We start from the raw sequence: 24,507 nt of genomic DNA on the forward strand, positions 1-24,507 counted from the left end.
CTGAGGTCGCTGTGCTGTTGTGGGCTGCTTGCTGACGGGTTGTTGTTGGGTGTGATTTGCCTGTGAAGCGTTTTGAGTAGCACTTGACTTGAGACTGTTGAATAGATTAATTTTTACTGATTACTTTTCATCAATTCTTTCCCTATCGTTGTGCTTTGCTGGCGCATTATAGTATCTCATGGAGTGTTTTTTAATTAAATTGACTCTATCGGTACTTGGATGGCGTTTCTATAAAATAATCGCATTAAAATAGGTTCGCAGGCTGGGGATGTTGAGTACCAACTTCAAGCACTCATATTCAGAATCTTCTTACCGATAGAATATTATTAAAATATTGCCCAAGAACTAAGGACTTAACAAAAATAGACTCCATTTGGAGGCTTCAATACTCTTCCAAAATTGAATAATTAAAATTTAACTTCTTTTTAGTTCAATAAAAACCGATTTTTTTAGCAGATTGGTTAGAAATTTCACACACACTCACCTGTTTCCCTTTCACTATCCATACTTACTTTCCGAAAAAGGGAAAACCTAAACCCTTCTCGACGCTTAGCGTAGTGACGTTAATTATAGCACTCACTCTCAGTCTTTATGGCACTTTCGAGAGGCCAAATTTTCCTTCCCTTCGTGGGTCAGTCCCTCTTGCGCCACGAAAGTATAGCATAGGATATTCTTCCAAAAAACCCTTACCTCAAAATATGTAAAACATGAAACAAAGGTGAGAAAACGAGCTCTCTGAAGTGGATGGCGCTGATCGCGAACGCCCGTGTTGCCGTCGATCATTAATCAATTACACGATTTATCACTGCATCGAATGGAAGGCCTCAGAAAGGGTGCTTTTATCGGCTTCATCACTCGCCCTGCAAACTGGTGCACTTATAGGTAGCGGAAGACGATAAGGAGGCAGCATTCAAGCAGCCAGACGGCATAAAACGTGTGGGTCGATAATAGCAACATTGACGGAATGGGTTGCTGCACACCACGCGAAGAATATCGGAAACCGTTGTAAAGTGCATCTCGCTGCGCACGATGCAATAGCGATCATTAGCGACTTAACACCTGTATACGAGTTTCATTCCACCAGCCAAGCTCAGCTTCCTACCGCTGAGCAAAAGGTAACATTCGACATGAGATCATCATTTGCATATTTCGAACAGGATGGACTGGGTTAAGAAGTGAGCCGATCGACTGTAAAATCATCATATCCTGATGGCATCGCATCATGGGAATGCGGCGAGATGAATCGTTTCGTTGATGAAAGGATTAGCGTGTTGCTTTTCAATGCTTCACGTGATAATATGGTGATAATGTGCATCGATTTTTATAGCATTGCTTGGGAGGCATTTTAAGAAAAAAACGTTTGAGAAACATTTGCATCATGAATTAATATTTAATTTTCTGTTGGAAGCTTTAGACGAACTTTGCAAACAAAACTAAACTTTAATTTCTTATCCAATGATCGCCGCGTAAGCATAAGATCGCCAATAGTCCTACCCAGAGATTAATGACCTTTCAACGCCTACTAAACGCTTTGATGCTCTCCAATTCAACACTATCGAAGATTGATCACGAAACTAGTAGAAGTTGACAGCCACTATCATGGTAGTACAAGCTTTCACCACGTACAGCCACTCCCATGCACCGTGTGCCACTGCAAGCATAATCTTAAGGGTAGAGCTTAACGGCTAAAAAACAAAACGGCTACCCATGTAGTGGCGTGTCCGCAACCGAGACTGGGAACGCTTTAACGCGCGATTAATCCGAAATAAATCTTCCCAGCAAATGGAGTTAGCCTTTGCCACGCCACGAGTCGGTAGTTGCCGAAAGACAAAACCCGCGCCCGGGTGACGATTTATGCTTCGAAACTTCATCGTCGACACGGTACGTTCTAAACCATGATCATAAACTACGCGCGCGCTAGCCTTAAAATCGCATCTCATTTAACCCGCTGATGATCGTCTCGCACGGTAAGCCTGTGGACCGATCCTTCCCCCGAGCCCGAGGCGACCTTCAAGCAACATCTCATGCTCGTCGTTGCGTTGTTTTCTTATAATACCCCCAACGGAAAACAAACCCATGAACGTAAACTAATCAGCGCACACAAGTGACAGACTGGCGGTGTGTGTGTGTGGAATGAATTAAATGCTCTGCTCAAATCCCAGCCACACGAGCCTCCGAAAGTTTCCAAAGTTCATCGATAGTGTGCTGTGTCGCCTATTTTGCGTTGTCCTATCTTAACGATGCCTCCGTGTGACAATCCTGCCAATAAAACGCCATAACGGATGAGCCTTCCATCAGTGTAGATTCTCGCAAAGTAGCGCATTACAATAATTCACCCCGCCGGTTCCCGGTCACGGAAAGCGGCGGGAAAGCTTTCCCATCCGAAAGCAACGGAATGCCTAAAATGTCACCTGGGTCAACTGGTCGGAGAAGCAAATGTATCGACCCGAAAGTTATGGTGCCCATTATCGCAACCACCAAAGTGCGGCAAAAGTGCGCCCAGAGAGCGAGTGAGAGAGAGAGAGTGAGGGATCTTTAGTGAATGTGTCTCCCAACCCCCCGGAAGGTGGTTCGCATCGGCGCCTTACACCCACACCTACTCGCCCATCGCCCATGTTGGCCGGTTGTTCGGTGAAAACCCCAACTGGTACCGTTTGATTTGTTAAGATTGCTTCTCTGCGATGGTTGCGTTGGAGCTTTGTCTTCACCCGACGACCAAGCATCATTAGAATAATAATCTCGGCGGGCTAATAAAATGGGCTGACGTACGCTATGGCTACAGGTCCCGCGAGACGTGTGGCATAAATGAGTGTTTCCCGATAAGCCCGACAACGCCTGACTACCGATAAAGCACATTTCACGCTGATGGTGGCGTGGCGGCTCGTTTCGTTAGGCCTGTAGAAGTGAAGAGAACACCGTTCGAGCAAGTGATCGTTGGTCAGGCTGTGGCATAGGTTATTGGATGGGATATAATTTTTGGATGTACATTTTCAACACACAACACACAAGTACACATACAATAATCACTGTTTTATGATAGTTGTGCACAACTTTTTTCACATAAATATGGTTTTTTCAAATGTCAAACTTTTTTTTACGTTCTTGACCTCATAAAGAAATCCTCGAACTCCTACTCATAGCGCCGTCATGTCCGTCAATCCAATATCCTTTCTTGAGGACACACCAATGCCACCACTCCATCTCATCTTTAGCTTGCCACGCCTACTGTGCACTCCTGCTTAAGGTTTCTTCTTCTACCAACTCAATATCCCGGCTATCTTGAGGTCACATCAATGCCATCACTCCATCTCACCTTGGGCCTTTCATGCCTCCTGTGTTAGTGTGGACGGCCTTAAAAAACTTTACAAGCTGGGTCGTCCAGGGTGACATAACCATAGCAACTGACAATTCTAATTCAGTGCAGTATGAATCATCACAGCTCATAGAGCTCGTCATTATAAAGGCTCCTTTATTGTTCTTGCAAACATCGAGGGAATAAAACTGTTCTGAACATCTTCCTCCAGAACGCGACTAAAAGGAATTTTTTGACAGTTTTTTGGACAAAGTCAATGTCTGGGAGGCATCTGTGCGTTCTACGGCTATAAATGTTCTGCACAGCTCAAGATTTGTATTAGATTGGAGAAGAACTAACCTAACGAACATAACGACAGCCTTGCATGAGCCTCATCATACATGATGCTATAGGTACTGACATTTGATAGACGAGATTTTGGACGTCTTCCAAAATTAAGATCATCCTTCTGGACATCGCCATATTATGACATAATTTTAAAACTCCTGCATTTACCTTCCTTAACCGAGTTGAACGACCGCTAACACGTGCATCTCCGAACTTCACCAAAACCGCTCATCGCAGCGCCTCGCGACACCTGCCGCACACGGATTGTGAATCAGTGAACCGAAAGGCACACACGACCGTTCCTACGCTTCCGCCATGGCAATCCGTAATGGTGGCAATAAAACTGCTACCGAGGTAATTACAGCGCCACGCCGGCGTACGCGTGCAGATCAAAAGAATGGCCCCACGGGAACCACCAACGGGGTTTGCATGATATGATGCGTTTGCCAAACGTGACGGAACGCATGCCAGCTGCAACGCCCAGTGCGGCACCGGTCAAAGAGCCTAAAATCCGATCCGCCAGCTTTTTGGGGGTTGAATGTTTCCACGTCGGACTGAGTCTCGCTTTGTTGTGGTCCAATTTCTCGTGTTGAACGTACGGTGCATGTTGATTAAGCGGCCCTGTTTTGGGAAATGGTTTGTTGCATTTTAGTGCAAAATTTTACGAGTGTGGGAAAAGAGTGCCGTCAATCAGGACATAATTCAGTACATTTAAACCGGCCAAAAGTGGACAGCAAATTAACTGGCTGCGTTTACCTTTCCAGTGTTTAAGCATTCGCTAAGGGGAAGTATCGATTTAAGCAACAAATTGCTAAGAATTTCAAATTATTTCCCATCGCGACATTCAGCTACGTGCCGTCACCTTTATATGAAACTCCCAACAGTCTCGCAAAGATTACAGGTGTCTAAGCACCAGTTCCACTAATCATAGGAAAGAAAAATAACAACCGATAAGTAAATAACAACGCTACGGCACTTATTTTCCATCGAAGCTTTCAACCCAGACCGCCACCACGGGACACCCCGGAGCGTCGAAGCCCAATCTTAAATGCCATCTTTTCAATTGCCTCACTCTCCAAATTGCTCTCCGTTCGGGCGGCTACAGCGTGGCTAAATACGTGAAAATTCAACCGTTCTGCGTAATCTAATCGACCACTCATCCATTCCCAGAGCATCCCGGCTGGATCGCACTGGTTGGCCCGGCACGATCTGGGCGCCGTTTGTCACATAATCTGCTTGCCAACATAAACTCCCCAACAAACGCTTGGCCTTCTAAACACATCATCATCGCCGTCGGTTAGCAGCATTTTCCCATTACCGCCCGAGCTTATCGCAGCGGCCGGGAACAATAATGTGTAGAACTCCATTTCGGCGCACAAGTGGCACCAACATCCCATTTTTCCCACAGTCGCAAAGTCACGGTCACATTAGACACACACACACACACCAACCGCGGTGTCACTCTCCCAAACTCCATCGGCTGGTTGGTTATTGGGGTGGGGGTTTCGTTTGATGTCGGGCGAACGCCAGCAAGGAAAAACCGGTCGAAACTTATCACAAATCGTCCATATTCCGTGCCGAAATGGCGGTGGCAAAGTGGCACGATTTCCATTCCGTGCTACACCTCACGCCGGTCGGCTGTGGGAACCGGTGGGGCCGCCAGAAGGGATGGGAAAATATTTAGATAAATTATTGATATAATATAAATTCCCCTAAGAGGATTAACTTTGGCGGTGCTGGATACTGGAATCGGAGCTTGTGTGTGCAAGCGCGCGCGAGTGTGTGTGTGTGTTTTATTATGCTACTCAACTATTATTGGGTTTTTGAAGTGCAAGCGATGCATTAGCTCAAGAGATCTGTTCCTCTTGAATGCTCTTGAATTAAAATATACATATCTATGTCCCCAATTTTTTAGGAAAACTTATTTGATGTCACCTTGTCAATTTGTCCATAAAAATGAGTTAATTTACCAACACAACAACAAACGACCCTCCTACTAATTCTTCTTCTCTGGTAAAATTCAGGCATTCATCTTTAAATTCTACGATTTCTGACTTCAATCATCTCTTGTCATAGTTGTACCTGTACTGTGAAAGGTTGGATAATCTAGTCTGATCTCTGGTTGAAAAGCCGCCATCATCATCATGTTCCGTTGAGGTTTGATGCCAGTCTCGTCGTGGTAGCATCTGACGCCGCTAACACTCTGCCACCGAGTGGTCTTGTAAACTTACGTGTTACAACGGTTTAGTGAGGACGGTACCTTGGACGTAAATTAGCATTACGCAATCATCATCATTACAATCATTACAAGCAAAAAAGTAAGCAATCATTACAAGAGCAAATTAATCAGTAATTGCCGTAATGAGGACTGACTATCCAGCTACGTGCTTATCAATAAGTCTAGTAAGCCAAAAATGGCATGACATGACTTAAGAGGTCGTTAGGCCAAAGAAGTAGAACAAGAATCAATAATTAACTTACGTATCGTCTGTGACCTCTCCTTCGCTCTCCAAAGGCCACGAATGCAACGAAAGTGCAGTATAGATCACATACTCAATCTCCCAAACAAAACCCACAAGATACGACAAGTCGTCATTCGGACCCACAGGCAGTGTGCGCTCTAATTTTTCTAAACTCGATCACTGGATCTTCTTTCATTTGAGATCCAATTTGCTAAATTACTAAATTAGGCACCAACCTTCCGCACTGCGAACTGCCGAATGTCTGCCAGCCGAATGGTAGTTTATATTTTAATTACTAAATTTCGCCAGCATCGCCGAATGAGAACTCGCGGAAAATAAATGCCCCACATCCTGTGTCACAGCGATGTCATCAAATTCATTAAGCTTCCCGCGTGTGCATGCTTTTGCTCGCTTATTCGCACCGATCATGCCTCCCGATCGTTTTCCAAAACCGAATATTTGGAGGGCCCATCGGGTGCCGCTCGCGATCAAGCTTGATCGAGCGCGCCTGTCGTAACAGTGTCACTGGCAGTGTTTATAATCCGCTCCAGTACACTCCAACAACCGAACCCTCCTTACCGGCCTAGCACCGAGGCGATATCTTTTCAATGGTTTCAACTCGATGCTTTGACACAAATCCTGCCCGATCCTGTCCGACTCGGCATTCGCGTTAATCGGTCCTTTCGGCGTGGCCAAACTGTTAAAGCCGATTTCCCATGCTTTTCAACCAGCAGTGCCTTGCTTAAGGGCAATACGAAGGGGCATACGGGGTTGTCGGAGAAGGCACTTTTTTAATGCATGTCAACATAACCTCCCGAGCGGTAGCTTTTAACGCCCCGCATTGGTTTGGTTTGCGTTTGCGATCGGTGGTCGATTATTGCTGCTAATCCTGTTGGGCAGCAGCAGGACTGTCGATCGAGCGAAATGCAACGAAGCGATTTGAACGATCGCCAAAGAAACGAACCGGGCAGCTGGACTTGCGCCTCCCCTCCCCTTTTGATAAACGGCCGTTAAGCACCACCTGCTGGGAATGCCGAATGGGGGGCGCCACTCGAAATGTCACCCAAAATCCTATTGCCCCTTTGCTGGCCCGGGATGACCAGAATGATGGGTGTAATTTTACTTACCTTAAATTTACGCATTAGTGTTATCATCAATAAAGCTTTACCGCACCGTATTGTGGCGCGATAGGGCTTCTTGCCGTTGCGAGCCATTTCACATTTGTGTTTTTGATACTTTTTTTTTGGTGGAGATGCAACAGAATGCTTCAGAAGCTGTCACCGTGAGGGTTATCGCGAAATGGACACTTTTCACGGAGAGGGGTTTTCTCTGCTTTTCGCTGAGCACAGATGAAAGTGGCGATTTTATGTGCAAAAACAATGACAAATAATGTGAGATTAAGTGCTGTTAAAGGTTAAAAGGCTTTTGGTTAGTGTATGCTATGTCAAAGGAAGTGATCGTTTATGTTCTATGTCTCTTCAGCACACTCTTTATAGTTTTTTACTTTCTTGAAGACAATTTCTTATAAGCAAATATTCATAAATACATTTGAATATTTTATGCAGACAAAGATTACCCAACGCTCAGGCTCTTCAATAACGTGTACCGGATTCCTCAACTCGCTAGACCGCATCAGTGTCAAAGGTGTCTGCGAGTTGAGGACGCCCAAACAGGCAGCAGCAAACAAACAGCTACCTTCATGACCCCATTTATGGCATCTGGACAACACCAACAACACCCGGGCAAGGCTGGATCGCGATGATTTGTCATGTCGGCACGCGGTTGTGAAAGCAATACCATCCGAAGAAACATGACTTCTTCATCCAAATCAATACGCTGTTTGTTGCTTTTGTGTCGGCACCAGACGACCACGAACGATAGCGGCGAGTCGGGTGTTACTTTGGCCCGTCAATATCGGTTGCTTGCTTCACTATCGTTCCCCGGCCAATATCGTCACCAAACAAAGACAATCCCACCCCTCGACGAACGAAAAAAGAAGAGCAACAGTTTTCATCTGTCCAACAAGATGATGATATGGGCGTACGATTACAATTGATTTTCAACTTAATAAAAGAAAAACACTAAGGATTGCAATATTCGTATTGATGATCCATCCCACCATCTTTGTTGATCTGTCAGATCGGGACCTTTTTGTGCTTGCCACTGACAAACCCTCTAAGAAAAATCTTGAATAAACGCCAGTCAAATCAAAAAGATCCGTAACGATATTGTTCCACAGTATGTATATTGTTCACAAATAAACCATTGCTTCAGAGAGCCTCATCCAAGATGCGTCATTCTCCCAGCGTTTCCAAATCCTTCAACCGCTCCACCAGATCACGAATTTCATTCAACAGCTTCATGCGCGTCTGTCGCTTACACGTCACAAACAGTTCCGTATGAAGTACTTGCAAATTTTGCTCCCTGTGCCCTAACAGGCCCCGATCACCGTCCGGATGCAGAGTCTTGGAGGTTTCTTCCGAACATCGAACCGGTGGTTCGGGTGTTGCTTCCGGTGGTGCTACTACCTCTTCCTCCGGAACAGCATCCTTACCGCACTTGGTGCTCTGCATCCATTCTAGTTCTATTTTCTGAATCGATTCATCAATCAACCGTGTGACTTCTTCCTTCAGCTCGGAAAGCACCCTGGCCGCACTACTGCTCGAAACTTCCGGGTTCGTTAAGCTCGTCGCCACAGGCGTACCATGATCGTGCGACAGGTTCGAATCGCTTACCTCGCTAAGCGTATCGGAAGCCGGTCGGCCGCCATTCAGCTGGTGTTCTAGCTTTGATTGCTTCTGAAATTGTGAAACGGAAAGAAGCATAATATGACACACCGAAATCGTCCTAAAACGATTAGAAAACTCTCACTGTCGTTCGGGAGACGTGCAGAAAGTCCTGTTGCGGGATGGCATAGACGTGCCCATCGCATTCCACTATTACCTTTTTCCCTGCATTTCGGAGAAAATTCAGTGCAGGCTTTTTAAGGCAAAACGACTCCATGGCACAGACGCGGCGAATCGATTCGAACTAGACTGTAGTGTGGATAGGAAATGCAACACGTAGGGTGCTTTGATCTCAATGAAGTTGAAGCTGTAGAACGCATCAAGAATACCGCAGGAAGGAAATGATTTTGTTGAACAGAAAAATCGTTTGCTACCCTGGTACAATAAAGAGATGATTTTGTGATTTAACGCACGGAAATTTGTACACAGAGCAGAGTGGCGCAGTGGAAGCGTGCTGGGCCCATAACCCAGAGGTCCGTAGATCGAAACTACGTTCTGCTATCCTTCTCCTAGGAAAATAAAGGAGGAAAACTTATAATAACTTCACCCTTTTACTTTTTATAATTTAGTAAAACCGTATCATTGCTTCAAAATGAGTCTCTTTTTTATTATTTTATTTAATAACCCAGAAAGATTAGATATGAAACAGATAATGTGACCCTTGCAAAAAATTAATAACATTTATTGTGGGAAAAATATACCTTGTGATTCCAGATGGATAAAATGTGCCAATTCCATAAGAAAAAAAATCGTACTACGCAAAAACGGTACAAGCTCACCACATCTTGAACAATCACTGAAGTCAAATTGTATATGTACCACCCCAAAAACCCGCTGCGGGAAGTGGGAAGCAAACGCGATACCGATTCGAAGACACTTTTTACCCCTTCGACCATCAACACCCACCGCCAAAACCCACCGCCAAAAGCAAATGGTAAAATCGGCAACAGCCAACAATCAGTAACAAAAAAAAAGCACCACCAATCTTGTTCATAGTCACCGACGTCGCCAACGTCACCTAGCAACCGTTACCACCAGGAACGGAGGAAGCAAATTAACAAAGGAAACGGTTTTGGGGAACGGGAGCAACCCAAAAGAAAAAACGAAACAAACCGCAACCTCGACGAATAGGATAAAACACCGAAACAAAACAAGAACAGCAAAAAAACGGAGGCACGCAAAAAGCTCCACAAAAAAGGACGAAGCACACGCTTCACAAGCTGCACCGAGAAAATGGGTTCGCGACGTGAAACGAAAAAAAGAACCCATCGAAGTAACCCTGTTTCGAATAAAGCATCCTTCTCACTTCACCACCTAACCTCACTCTCCTTTTGTTCCGTATGGAGCGAAGAAATCGCAGCCTCCTTAATGACAACAAAGGTAGAAAGATGCACGGGCTGAACTGGCACAGGCTGTGGACACACGAAAAGCCACCGCGAAATATCATCGGCAGCAGAAGCCGCAGAATACAAAGCAGCACACCCCAACCGACAGCAACAACAACAAAATTCAATTCCTTACCCTGCTGCTGTCCCACCACTTCTTCATCCCCTTCCGGTTGATCCATCCCCCCCCCCCCTCCTCGTCTTTGAATGATATCGGCGCGCTTCTGCGGATCATTGCAGCGACCGTCTTCGTCTGGAGCTGCGAGTGAAAGAGCAGCATCCAGAGCGAGAAAGCACGGCAGCAGACGCGAGTCATCCGCAAAGGCCGTGAGAACGTTTTGCGTTCGCGAGTTCCCAGACTCGTGCTCTTTCGTAAATTGCACGCGCGGGATCCTCCGCCAGCCCCTTCCTATCTGACCACTCCTCGAACGAACTTTGATCTGCACAATCCGCGACCACCGCGGAAAAAAAATCCGGGTGAAGCAAGGCTGGAATAAAATAGACGGGTTGAGCGAGGCGGTTAGAGTGATCGTTGGCGGTGATCGAAAAGGGAATCCCCGTTCTCCCCTTGCATCCTTTTTCCCACGTCCCCGCTCCTTGCACACACACACACTCGTGAGGGGCACATTCCGTCTGCGGCGAGCGCGTGTTCGCCGAGGAAACAACAATGGCACACACGGTGGCTCATGGTGGCTGCTCGGCGTGTGTCTGCAATGTGCCACCCCTTACACTGCTTTTGACTCTCCCTCGGGATTCTCCTACCTCATCCACTCCACCTCACGACACACACACACACCTTTCTCTTCTCGATCAATTCATCGGTGCAATGAAGGATTTTTTTTGTATTACGCCACACGAGACGCGACAAGAAAGGCCCACAGCAGAGGCAAGCGAACTCGTTGTGCGCCTTATGCTCCTTATGGATGACCGCTGTCTCTGGCGATCACCACCCACACCCGGCTTCCACAACTCCAGTGAACTCCTTTCCCCCGTATCACAATATAACCTCCCCCCATGATCGGATGGAAATTGAATGGGAAAGGATCACAGTACCGCCCGACTCCCGAGTTCGTGTACGAAGCGTGCCCGCATGCGCTTCCATTTCGAATGGTCCGCAGAGTGTGCAGCGCCATGGCACGATCCGGGCGCAAGCCACTCTCGGGCACAGGAAGCTATCGGGCGCAGACCAGTACGTGACTGGGGGTGGCTTGTCCGATTTTGCGTTTGTGGTGTTATGCCTGGGAAATGAATCACTCAGGTACAGACTTCTGACCGCACAGGTCTGGCAGATGGCTGATTGAAGTCTTGGAGGAACTCATTTTAACTAACGAAAAGGATTTTTTTCGGTATAAATAATAACACTATTGTTATATTATATGGTCAATCATTTTCTATAAGTAGATCATGATCTACTGAGGCCTAGGCAAACTCCTAAATACATTATTTTGTAGAATGTTTCGATACTCTTTTTACTCTACGGAACATATATCTTATATATTTCTTACTATACACTGTTCATATACAATTAGATAAAATGATGAGAAAGATAGCTGTTATATGTTCACAAAGCAGAGTGGCGCAGTGGAAGCGTGCTGGGCCCATAACCCAGAGGTCCGTAGATCGAAACTACGCTCTGCTATCTAGCCGGAGAACAGTTCCTGACAAAAGGGTACTATTTTAAAAACAGTACTTTTAAATTGTCTGAAAGAAAAATTGGTATACAGAAAAAAGTAATCCAATAAAAAAAATAAATACAATATGCTAAATATGAATTGGTATTCTCTTATATAAAATAGTTATGAAAAGCTTTTCACTTTCACTCCTGATTCTTTAAGTAATAAAGTTTGTAATGAGGAGAAATAAAATTTTGATAGTAGTATTCTTTCGAAGCCCAAATTTTAAATATTTAACTGACTTTATCTACTTGTATATTTAAATGTTTTTCATCACACGTGATGGTGACGACACGATGTCAAACCGTAGTAATAAATAAATGAAATAAAACAAATTCATTGAATTGATTTTATTTACTTTTATTGACTGTTGTCGTTTTTTTTAAGTTAGTCTTCACCCTTTGAATAATTGACTGGATTGATGTTTGATGTTTTAGCTTCATAAACACACTGACATTATTATTACTCTATCGTATTGCCAAAACTCATACATGACATATCATAAGCACAATAATATACAACATGCAATTAAATATAAAAAATCTAAAAACTTCATAACGTAATAATTGAAAAAAAACTTTTGGTCCAATGTATTAAAAAAAATTCTTCTCCTCGATTAACAATTTAAATGTTCAATTTAATTAGAGCATTAATATAATATTTTAAACTGATGCAAAAAAATGTTTTCTGTTAAAACTAAATCTTTTAAAATATTACACGTCGTCGGTACGTATAAGTAAATTATAATCATATCGTGAGTTCATAAAGTAAATCGTAAATATTAATTAATTTATTTAATATTTTAATCAAAAACAAGGTAATCAAAACACCATAAACGATTTGGCTAAAGCTTAAAACAGTCTCATATCATCTTTACTTAATACTTTATCCAGTTAAAAGTAGATATGAAGCAGAGTGGCGCAGTGGAAGCGTGCTGGGCCCATAACCCAGAGGTCCGTAGATCGAAACTACGCTCTGCTAGAGCAGGAAAAGCGCCGCCTTCAAAGAAAGTAGGTAATATTTTAAAACTTAAATTTTTAATATGTTAAACAGGAATATATGTGACAAGCCAATGCAATGCAAATATGTTAAGATGTGTGTGATACATACTAAATTATGTAATAAAAATATGCCAATTACATTTATTTAAATAAGTTTACAATAATTTAGCAATTACTTATCAATGCTTCTAAAAAAAGAAGTAATATTAAAAAACCATAAAAAATCTTATTATTTCATATATTCAAAGTGTAACGTACGTGATTTATTTATTCAATATTTTAATTAAAAAAATCTTTGAAAAATTCGGCTATAGCTTAATACAACCTCAAATCATCTATTTCATTCAACACTTCATCCACTTTCCCTCTATAATCCAACTACTGCACGTAAGCCACTGTACCGCTGGTACTCTTCGCGTGTACATGCCAAAACTGAGATACCAATGTCATAGCAAACAGCACAGCACAGGATGAAGTGATTGCCTAGGTACGTAGACATTTGCAGGTCAGGGAACCGGCATGTCCGCCAGCCACTTACGGCAGCAAGTTCAAATTACCCCGCTAGGGTTCCGCTGGACCAGTTCCTCTCAATCAACTTTAATCTAGGAACGACCGAAGCCGAGCGTATGTGTGTTTGTTTGTGTATTCGCACACCCAACCACAACCACCACCAAGTCCCCCTGGCAGCCCTAGACGAAAAATGGGCACGCGCTCGCTCGTAAGATCATCGCGCTTGAACGATTCAGCATAGCGCAATTCACTTGATCCGTTGACTGGATGGCTAGCTGCTCGGGAGCTAGGGGCAAGGATGTCGAAGGCAGGAATGAGGTATCTTCTTTCCCAGGCTTTTGCAAGTTAGCCGAAGTTGGCGCACGCCCGCCCTCAGTTACAATCGTGAGACGATCACCACTTAAGACTAGGGGATGGTGCGGGATGCTGGCACGATTTACCTCCTTCGGCACCATCGGTCTTGGGCCTCACCATCGGACTCTGAAGCCGCGTGCGCGAACGTGGTTTGCGTGGTCACAAACCGGCAGACGGAATGAGGTGACCCCGGGAGAGATTATGAGGAAGGTTGTGGACTAGCAGCGAGGGCTGACTCTCTGGCTCGTGTTGCTTGCTTGCCCCGGTGTATGCCCCCGTACGGCTGCGTTTCCGGCAGGCACGCAGGCTGCCTTATAAAGTTATTCATATTATTATCTAATTTATATACATTGGAAATTGGTGCGCACGATTCGCGCATGGGGCGCCTCGTGATGTGGGTCGCATTGCTGAGCGCGTGTGTAAAGAAGGGAAAAATTGAGCAAAGGACAGTGGGGGCACTATTCCACGTGTCATGATGAGACGTGGTAGCAGGGATTTTAATTTATTTAGTAGAAGCAGCAATGACCTACTGTGTAGATAGCGGGCCCTTCGTACACAGCCTCGATAGCGCAGTAGGTAGCGCGTAAGTCTCATAATCTTAAGGTCGTGAGTTCGATCCTCACTCGGGGCATATTTTTATTTTTCCATCACTAAATTCTACAATTACATGGTTACTAAATTAAAATCGAAGGATTTTTATTACTCTTATTTTAACAGCCATCAACTAAGAATCTCGACCATATAAACTCTTTTGAAAATAAAAGATTGGAGGTAAACCCCAAACCTGGGTGGTGATGTTTCTTTTTCACGGACTTAGAAACATGACAGCTTCAAAAAATCCGACCGAGTTAAAGAGGACTCTCCGAAAAAACTCAAACCTTTGCTCGAGGAAGAGGCACGTACCGGCCAACCTTCCGATCAGACCAAAATCTCTAACCTAATGCAAGCGGTGCCTGCACGCCACAAAACCAGCGGCCGGCGAAGAGGAAACGTTCTTATCTCGCAGCCGCACGACAGACAAGCTCTCCGGCGAGTTTTCGCCAGTCAGATTACGATAACGGCCACGACGGACCACGAGCTTCAAACCGCCTAATGGACAAACTCTGTCCGTGAGTGAAATCCTCCACCACAAGGGGAGTCATCTGCTCGCATCTGCCAAATGTCTGTGTGGTGCTCCTCCCATTCCATCCCATCTTCCTCATCTTCCTGCCCATTTTCACGGGGGTAGTGGGCGTTACTGGGGACAGAGGGCCACAGAACGCATAATACACTCTTTCTACAATACGGTATGAAATATTTGGCACATATCAAAAGCAATTCTGGAGGCTGGACACCAGACACCGCTGGACGAGGAGCTGTCAGTGCGCGTAAGTGCTCAACGAACCCTTCGCCCTGGATCTTTGCCTTTCGCAGACACCCCGAAAAAGGAGTTCCCCTATCTCGGGTGTGCATCCACACAGCCAGGGCTATCTTAATCAGATTGCCGCGTGTAATTTAATGCGCTTTTTGGCACTTTGGCACTACACGCGTCGGTTGGGCCCACTGCTCGCGCTGATAAAGCGACCATCTCATTCGCATTCCGTCGCTCTATTTTGAAACAAACGAGAAAATTGCGTGTGCACTTTTTGCCGATCGGAACAGATAATGGAGCATGCGCACCATCATCGGTACGACGGAAGCGTTCGTCGTGAAAGGGCTCGCGAGCGTATTTCGCGGCATGGTTATAAATAAACCAGTAGGAAAGAACGCTGAACAGTGGATACGAAGCAGAGTGGCGCAGTGGAAGCGTGCTGGGCCCATAACCCAGATGTCCGTAGATCGAAACTACGCTCTGCTAGCTCTAGAGCGCCTGAGATTGTATAGGTAATATTTTAAAAACGACTATTTTAAGGAAGGTATTATTATAGGAAGGTGTGTGATTAGTCAAAATACAATGGAACAAACAAACAAAGGTAAAACAAAACAACAAAGGTATAAATATAGTAAAATTTATACAAAGAAATTTATAATCATCATTAAAGGCATATAAAAAATCATCTTACGTTTTTATGAGTATTAAACAAAATACCAATGAGAACACAACTAACTCGATAACAGTAGTATGTATGCTCAACATACGTTTGACTAGTTATTTATAATTTATATTTAGTTGGTTGATTAAATTCAATATTCAATATATAAAGTGATTTTATATTTTTAATAAATTTTGTATTTTTTGTATTTACTCTTAAAGAAATTACCATATTTTTAACATACAAAACTACGTATTAAATATTGGAAAATAGGTTAAATTCACGAGGTATGCTAAAATTATATTAAGATTGAAACCTATTTTTATTTCATGCCTCGATAGCGCAGTAGGTAGCGCGTAAGTCTCATAATCTTAAGGTCGTGAGTTCGATCCTCACTCGGGGCAGAGATCAATCATGCTATTTTATAGAGTGCTCTATTTTACTAGTATATTCTTTACTCTACCTCATACACTTACATCATACACTACACCCCATGATTATGCAAAATTCTTTTAAAATGAAACAAATTGCAAATAGGCTTCTGTGTAAGCGAGATAATTAATGTTTAAACGGGACGCATGTTTTCGCATCACAATCTCTCGTCCCAGCTCAGTCAAGCTGGCTGCTGTAGCCACAGTTTCTCTTAATCCGTACCTCACGATTGTCTCCCATGGTGTTTAGCATTAAGAAATCGAACTCGTTCCTTTTTTTTTGCTCGCATCGTATTATCGTAAGCTGTGTAAAGCCATCCTGTGTATGTCAAGCAATGCAAAACTTACTGCTGTCTGGATGTGTGTCCAGCATGAATTGAACGATGTTTCAATTACAGAAAACATCCCCTCGGCCTGTGTTGTGACCTGTCGTAGTGCGGAGCGCACAAATTCATTTATTGCGAGCAAATTCAACGCCCGAAAGAGTATCGCTGCGTGAACGACCGCTCATAATTTATGACAGCTTCTAGAAAAAGGGGAAAAAGTATTGGTAAATCAGCAAACGGGCAGCCGTTTGAATGGCGGTCCGTTTGAAGTTTGGCAGCACGCGGCATCCCCCTTTCACCCAACCCATGTACTGTCCAGCGGTTTCCTATTCCTGGCACAATCGTACCGCCATTTTATACAGGCACGGCACATTTTCGATACGGGTAGTTACCGACCCGTCAATCGATAATTTATGCTTTTCGCGAGCTTTGCAAGCGTTTGAAGCTGCGGCAGTTTCTGTAGCATATAAAACATAACTCTTGAAGAGCTTTTGATTTATATCCTACAAATCACGACCATCGGAAGATGATCGCATTGCTTCATATAAGTAGTTAAAAAATCATCAGCTTTTCCCCGCTTTTGCTTTAACCACGCTTCCCTCTACTAATCCACCTTAAGCAGCTTCCAGGTGTGTGCGTTTTTTTTGGGAGATAGAACTGAGGAAGGATCGAAGGGATCAAAAGACCACTCAAACGAGCACAGTATAAACAAGTTTGAAGATTCAATTAGAATCGTTTCCTTTAAGGCTCACACGCTGCACATCGCTGCACTCGATTGTAAAATTTATGTGAAGCAACTACGGGTACCGATACCATGAATTAAATATGAATCCTGAATACAGCAGTACAGAATTTATTTCAACTTTGGTTTATACACTCGTTACAAATACAATTTTTCTTTCGCATAACCCGTTCTGATACAAAAGCAAAAAAACAAAAGGTAAAAGCCACGAGCTGCTCAACTTTTAACACCAAAAAATAAAACCCACCAATCGGACACGTAGACGCAATTTATAAATGGAATAAGGTGCGTGTTTTATGGCAACGTCACGCTTTAGAGAGTCGTTCGGCCGGAACTTTAGGACGGAATTTCATGAGCTGTTAAAAACATATCACCAACCAAAGTTCCCCGACGAACAAAACAACAAAAAAAGTACACCATTCGTCCCATTCCTTAATTTACTCTTACCCGGCAAGTAAGGCCACCACCGATGGTGTTTGTCTTCGCACCTGATTGTAATACGAAAGCACACCGTATGCTAGTTGGGATCCACTTTCTCCTGGATGCAGTAAGTACATCGCACAACAGGAAACAAAAAACAGCGGTGAAACCTTTCCACACGAGAAGCATTTCAAGAGAAATCAATTATTCTTCTGCAATTAGCCGTTGCACGAAGGATTAAATGTGGTTATGTGGGAAGCGGTGAATGATATTTATGAGCTCTCCATGATATGCTGCGCTATGAGGCATAAGGTGATAAGAGCTCAAGTTAATTATTTACACTGAATCGTTAACATTGTACTGCTGCTCTGTTCATAATAATAATTCTGAACTGAATTGGGAATGGAGTTTGCTTATCAAAGTGGTACAAAGTGCTCCAGCTTGTCGTAAAATGGCACAAAACCCATTCCTATACTCAAGGTACAATCTTAATTTTAATATGTCGAGGATATTATAATTGCAAACTTTTACAAAAATGCATAATTGTTGAGCATTAGCAATATTTGAGCATGACTCAAAGAAACTGATTCAATTGTTTAGTTCAGCCGGAGTTCTTGAATGAGCACTATCCCCTACATGGAACACGAAACAAGTAACTCTAAAAAAATATATCCCCAAATGAACACCAAGTCTAAATCCGTCTTGAGTACCTTTAGACCCTAGGCTTGACCTAAAATACCTATAGACTTTAAGCACATGGACTCTGTTCTAAATTAACGTATTTCTCTAAGCCGCTTTCGGGATGAAGGTGCTCAGAACCGTTTTTCGGGCCAAGAAGGTATTTTTTAAAGGATAATAGAAGAGCCACTGCAATAACTATCGTGCAGTGAATTAGACTCGCCAGAGTCAAGTGAGCTGGTCATGTCATGAAAATGACACCCGAAGTCCTTTAACTCTTCTTAAACCTTCCATATTGATACAGGACGCGCGGTTGGTCCAAACGTGGAGTTGAAGTTATGACATTTATACCATCGACCAGAAAGCTCGGGATATTTTATTGGCAGACGACGTAGATTAAGATTAGATTTTTAGATTCTACATTTCCTGATATATGGAGACACTTAAAATTGTTTTATTGAAGTCAATATCTAACCGATTAAGTTTACCTCCTGTTGTGATCAAACAACCATACAGTTTTCATTAGATTTCAAGTATATTGTGAAAATGTTCACGAAAGGGGGTGGTTGTGATATATTTTGAGGATTGAAGTGAGACTGTGTGCACTCGTATCGCTGGTCGGTTTGCAACTGTGTATTCGTTTGTCCATAATGATTTACATGTAATTCGAGTAGTTCGTGTAAGTGTATAACAGTCGAGTAGTCCTAATCTTAATCCTTAATTGTCTACTGTTTAATTCGTGAAATTTAAATGCATGCTCGAAAATTGTAATATTAAATCCTGTAGTTCAAATGCATGCAAGATTATATAATTATTCTAATTCCCACATTCCCGGCCACCAAAGAAGGAACTTCTTTAAATTTCATGCAAATGTGAATTCAAAACTAATCGTGTACTCCTGACGCAATGCTTATCTCCTATCTGCCTGTTATCATGTGTGTGTGTGTATATGTGGGTGCGTGTGGGCGTGTGTTTGTTTATCTTGATCCGTGATTGACACTTGTGAATGTAAACAATGTAGCGTGGTTTACAAGTGCGCATTAATCAGTGCATGTGGTTTCCGTGGTTTCAAGATGACTTAGCGGGTCTGGATTTGGTAGAACAGCTAGACGATTAGCTGCGCGGACGATATGCTTCCCTGAAGCAGTGCGCAGTGTAACAACGCGAACTACCCCGTCCTTTCCTGGATGTACTGCAACGATGCGCCCCATGGGCCAAGAGGTAGGATGAACATTGTCTTCCTTAATAATCACCAATTGATTTTGTTGTAGGACGGCTGCTTTACCGGAACAATATTTGGCCCGGGCTTGTAACTGTTGCAGATACTCCGGATACCATCGGGCCCAAATCGATTGGAGATGTTTTTGTACCAATTGGTATTCCTTCAGGTGATTGCTCGGCGTATTGGTGTAATCGATGTCTGGTACCGCTTGCATATTGCCACCGACAAGGAAGTGGCCCGGTGTCAGTGGTTCTAAATCACACGGCTCATCGGATAAAGGTGTTATTGGCCGTGAATTTAAACATTGCTCTACCTGGGCAAGCAAGGTAAGCATGTTCTCCTGCGTGATGCTTGTAGTGCCGATGGTTCTAATGATGTGTTTTTTAGCTGCTTTCACCGCTGCCTCCCATAAACCTCCAAAATGCGGCGCTCTCGGTGGGATGAATTTCCACTTCATCTGATTCGTCGCGCACCAATCAAATATTGCAGCTCGATCGTGTTCGTCGCATTTAAGCATCTTGTAGATGCGATTCAGCTCGTGCGCGGCTCCCTTGAATGTGGTTGCATTGTCGGAGTGAAGTTCCCTGATTTGACCGCGGCGTGCAACCAAACGACGAAGTGCATTTATGAATGCTGTTGAGGTTAAATCGCCAACCAGTTCGATGTGTACCGCTCGTGTTGAAAAACATACAAAAATAGCGATGTATGCTTTGATCGGACTTCTGTTGCGGATGGTTGGTTTTAGGTAGATTGGCCCGCAGTAATCCACTCCGCATACCGAGAATGGCCTTGTTGGTGTGACGCGTGATGTTGGCAGATCGGCGATAGTTTGTTTGATGAGTGTTGGTTTTACCTTAAAACACGCGTGGCAAGTGTGGTACACGGATTTGCACAAATTGCGACCACCAATAATCCAAAATCTTTGGCGCAGAGTAGATAGCAGCAATTGTGGTGCAGCATGCAACCTTTGCAAGTGAATCGAAACAGCTAGTAGTGCGGCAAGTGGGTGCTTTGAAGATAAGATGACCGGGTGTTTTTCTGCTTCTGTTAGTTGTGCGTTAGTGAGCCGGCCACCGATGCGCAGGATCCCGTCGATGTCGATGAAGGGTGAGATCCACTTCAGTTTGGAGTTCTTTGGAATCTCTTTGCCCTTCTGTAGGGCTTGTATCTCCTCGAAGAAAGTGTCTCGTTGTGATAGGTAACACAGTTTGAGTTCTGCCGCCTTGAGTTCGTCCGTAGTGAGAGGTGGTATGTGTTTTGAATGTGCCGTATTTCCCTTGTGAAGCTTCGCGTTATGAATAAAGCGCAAGCCGTATGCAACAACCCTTTGCAGTGTGTGGTAAGCCGAAATTCGGGAAAACAACCTGTTCCGAAATTCGCAGATTGTAGATGTTGTTGCAACCCGTGGTGAAGTTAACCTCTCCTCCTCTGCGCTCTCAGCCTCGTTTGGTGGTGAAGTGTTTTGTGGCCAATCTTCAGCGTTGCGTGCTAACCAATGTGGCCCGTGCCACCAGCGTTCACATGCCAATAGTTTCTCTGGTGTTAAGCCACGCGAGATGTCGTCTGCTGGATTGTCGGTGCCTGGAACATGCTTCCAGCACTGTATGCCGGAAGTTTGCTGGATTTTAGCCACCCTGTTGGCTACGAACGGCTTCCAGCGATTTGGTACGGAGTTCAACCAGTGAAGTACAGTCATTGAGTCGGTCCAACAGATTGTAGTAGCAGAAACCTTCAGTGAATTAATCACCTTCTCGTGTAGGAGTGTGGCCAATCGCGCTGCACATAATTCCAACCTAGCTATAGAGTGTGAGTTAGATAATGCGACGACTTTCGACTTGGCTGTTAGCAGCTGTACGGTGACTCCTTCCAAGCCTTCAGCGCGGATGTAACAACAAGCGCCGTATGCTAGTTGTGATGCGTCAGCAAAGATGTGTATTTGCAGACTTGTGGCCGTGCGTTGAGCTATGTACCGTGGTATTCTCAGGTTGCGCAGTGAGGATAAGGTAGAGTGGAAGTTCAACCATTCTTGCTGTAGGTGCGATGGTAGCTCGCTGTCCCAATCCCACGATCTTCCGTTCTGCTTTAGAGCCCACAGTTGCTGCATGAACATTTTGGCGATGATGATCGTTGGACCCAGCAACCCGAGGGGATCGAATATTTTAGCTATGTATGACAAAACTAGCCTTTTTGTCATGCGGGATGGTGTAGGTGGTATATCGATCCGAAAACGTAGAGTGTCAGCAGCTGGTTCCCACATGATACCTAACGTGGAAACCTGCTTCGAATCCTTCCATTCATGCGTTACTTGAACTGCTACATCTTCAGACGGCACGGTTTGCAATGCTTCGGTGCGGTTTGAAGCCCATTTCTTCAGTGTGAAACCAGCTGAATTTAACATGCCTGATATCTGCTTCTGCATTTCAATCGCTTCATAGATATCATCGGTACCCGTTAACAAATCATCAACGTAGAAGTCGTTTAGGACAGCGTTCACTGCCAGCGGGTACTCTTCCTTGTTGTCAATAGCAGCTTGTTTCAAGGTCCTTGTAGCTAGAAAAGGAGCTGATGCTGTGCCGTACGTAACCGTCTGTAGTTCAAAGGTTGAGATGGGTTCAGCAGGATCTTCTCTGTACCGGATGCGCAGATATCTACAATCATCGGGACTGTGTAAAATTTGCCGATACATCTTCTCTACGTCGGCAGACAATGCGATGGCACGAGAACGGAACCGAAGGATGATCGATAGGAGATCTTCTTGAACGACTGGTCCCACCATGAGTTTGTCGTTCAACGAGTAACCACTCGACGTTTTGCACGATGCATCGAACACGACGCGAACCTTCGTGGTTGTGCTCGACTCTTTAACAACGGCATGGTGTGGAAGGTAATAGTGATCTATCGAATCATCTGCAGGACTGGTAAGTCGTTTCATATGCCCCAACTGTTCGTATTCTCTCATGAATTTGGCATACTCCTTTTTCATTGTAGGATTACTGTTCAACCGCCGTTCCATACTACGCAATCTACGATCAGCTATTTGTTTCGACTCTCCTAAAACGACATTAGGATTGGGGTTAAAAGGCAAACGAACGACATACCTTCCACTTGTAGTGCGAACAGTTGTTGCAGCGAAATGCTTTTCGCAAGCATTCTCCTCGACCGATAGCACAGGATCCTCGGCTATGGTTTCGCTCTCCCAGAATCGATGCAGGATCTCCTCCAATGTGGCATCGTGTGCAGAAAGATGACACAGCCGCGGACCGGCTGATATATGATGAGAGATGCCGCTGACAACCCAACCGAAACGGGTTTCAATCAGCCACGGCTTGCCTCTGCCAATAGAGCGCTTGCGACCGGTGTGCAGCTCCCAGAACGTATCGCCTCCGATGACGATATCGACTTGCCCCGGATGATTAAAGGTGCTGTCCGCCAATGCCACATCCGGCATTTCCCATGAAGAGATGTCCGTTGGTGAAGTAGGAATGTTTGTACATGGCGTGTCCAGAACCAGGAACGCCATTTCCGTTGAGAAGGGTTGTGTCTTGGAGTGAACGGTGGCGACGATCGAACCCTTGACCAGCTGTACCGAATTGCCGATGCCCGAAACAGCGACGTTGACCCTTTTGCGACTGGTCAACAGCCTTCGAGCTAGGTCTTCCGCGATGAAATTCGATGTGGAACCCGAATCCAATAAAGCCCTTGCTTCGTGGATGTTGCCGTAGTCATCCTTGATTTGGATGTTTGCCGTTGCAAGGAACACATTGTCGTCATCCGTTTGAGCAGACATTGTAACCGTTGTGGGAGGAGTGTAGCGTGGAGTGTGATGCAATAAGCTGTGATGACGCTCCCGACATATGCGACACGAAAATTCCGATTTACACTCCCTCACCTGATGATTGCTGCTCAAACAATTCCAGCACAGTCGATTCGTTGCAACAATGTCTCGTCGTTGCTGAACTTCTTTACCTGTGAACACTGGGCAGTTGCGCAAAGTGTGACCTTCGGAACACTCCAGTGGACACTTTGGCGGTTGGATGAGGGCAGACGAAGGAACAGGAGCCGGGCGAGAAGTAGCTGCATACGCGATGAACCGTCGTTGCACTGGCTGCCGACTGTTGCCGGCCACCTTGGTACCACCAGCGCTTTGATCCATCACGAAAGTGTTGGTCGATTTCAAGATTTGGATCCGATCTTGAACAAACTCGATCACATCCTTGTATTTGTCCCGCGTGAAGTGTACCGAATGCTTTTCCCAAGCCAACAGCGTTTCCCGATCTAACTTCATAAGCAGCATATTCGACAGCGGTGTATCCCACGAATCTACCGGTTCCTTTAACTTCACTAATCCGTTCACGAAGCGCGTGAATTCATCCACCAAGTGGGAAAGCTTATCCACGCACACCGAATGCACTCCGGGGAGATAGTGCATTTTCCGATAATACTCACGGATTAGTAGACGCGAGTTGTCGTACCGTTTAAGCAGAGCAGCCCATGTGATTGCGTAATTGTCTTCCGTTAGAGGTGTGTGCTCGAAGGGTAGTGCAGCCTCTCCTTTTAGCGATGAAAGTAAGTACTGCAGTTTTGCGATGGACGGAAGCTCAGGCGAAGCGTCGATCATAGCAAGGAAGCGATCGCGGAACGACAGCCATTTCGTATGATCTCCATCGAACGTTGGAAGCTCGATTTTGGGTAAGCGTAGGTTTGGTGCGTGCGGTCGACCAAAAGCGAGTGTCGACGAAGCCAAACCTGTCGTATCGTTGACCGCTCCTTCTTCCTTGGGTTGATTTGCACGTAAAAATGATTTCAGCTTCCTGCAACGTTCCTCGAAGTGGATTCTCTCCATAATGCACGCTTCGATTGTTGCA

At 44.7% G+C, this 24,507-nt stretch overlaps 1 protein-coding gene and 6 non-coding genes across 8 annotated transcripts; 6 read left to right on the plus strand and 1 right to left on the minus strand.

Moving 5' to 3' along the window:
• Window positions 1–8,328: 8,328 nt before the first annotated feature.
• Window positions 8,329–10,443, minus strand: LOC118513618. Of its 2 annotated transcripts, none has more exons than XM_036059675.1 (2): window positions 9,046–10,443; window positions 8,329–8,900 (listed from the first exon to the last, which is right to left on the minus strand). In XM_036059675.1, exons 1-2 carry the CDS (start codon window positions 9,103–9,105, stop codon window positions 8,397–8,399), a joined length of 564 nt encoding a protein of 187 aa, XP_035915568.1. In that variant the 5' UTR covers window positions 9,106–10,443; the 3' UTR covers window positions 8,329–8,396. The 2 variants fall into 2 exon arrangements, with proteins under 2 accessions (XP_035915568.1, XP_035915567.1); XM_036059674.1 differs by having other exon boundaries at window positions 8,974–9,465.
• On the plus strand, window positions 9,318–9,389 carry Trnam-cau. The gene has a single exon. It is a non-coding gene; the product is annotated as a tRNA-Met (tRNA).
• Window positions 10,444–11,840: 1,397 nt separating the features above from the next.
• On the plus strand, window positions 11,841–11,912 carry Trnam-cau. Its single transcript has one exon. It is a non-coding gene; the product is annotated as a tRNA-Met (tRNA).
• A 943-nt stretch (window positions 11,913–12,855) lies between these two features.
• On the plus strand, window positions 12,856–12,927 carry Trnam-cau. Its single transcript has one exon. It is a non-coding gene; the product is annotated as a tRNA-Met (tRNA).
• Window positions 12,928–14,369: 1,442 nt separating this feature from the next.
• Trnam-cau lies at window positions 14,370–14,442 on the plus strand. The gene has a single exon. It is a non-coding gene; the product is annotated as a tRNA-Met (tRNA).
• A 1,134-nt stretch (window positions 14,443–15,576) lies between these two features.
• On the plus strand, window positions 15,577–15,648 carry Trnam-cau. Its single transcript has one exon. It is a non-coding gene; the product is annotated as a tRNA-Met (tRNA).
• A 506-nt stretch (window positions 15,649–16,154) lies between these two features.
• Window positions 16,155–16,227, plus strand: Trnam-cau. The gene has a single exon. It is a non-coding gene; the product is annotated as a tRNA-Met (tRNA).
• The last annotated feature ends 8,280 nt before the right edge of the window (window positions 16,228–24,507 follow it).

Source organism: Anopheles stephensi, chromosome 3 (assembly GCF_013141755.1).
Source record: "Anopheles stephensi strain Indian chromosome 3, UCI_ANSTEP_V1.0, whole genome shotgun sequence".
In the NCBI taxonomy this organism is placed as follows: domain Eukaryota; kingdom Metazoa; phylum Arthropoda; class Insecta; order Diptera; family Culicidae; genus Anopheles; species Anopheles stephensi.

What these genes read in the sequence shown, in the direction of transcription:
- LOC118513618 (XM_036059674.1), bottom strand. Translation starts at nt 9,105, where the DNA reads ATGGAGTCGTTTTGCCTTAAAAAGCCTGCACTGAATTTTCTCCGAAAT. An exon ending in TGCACGTCTCCCGAACGACA is followed by an intron (nt 8,901 to 8,973) that starts GTGAGAGTTTTC and finishes TCACAATTTCAG; the next exon opens with AAGCAATCAAAGCTAGAACA.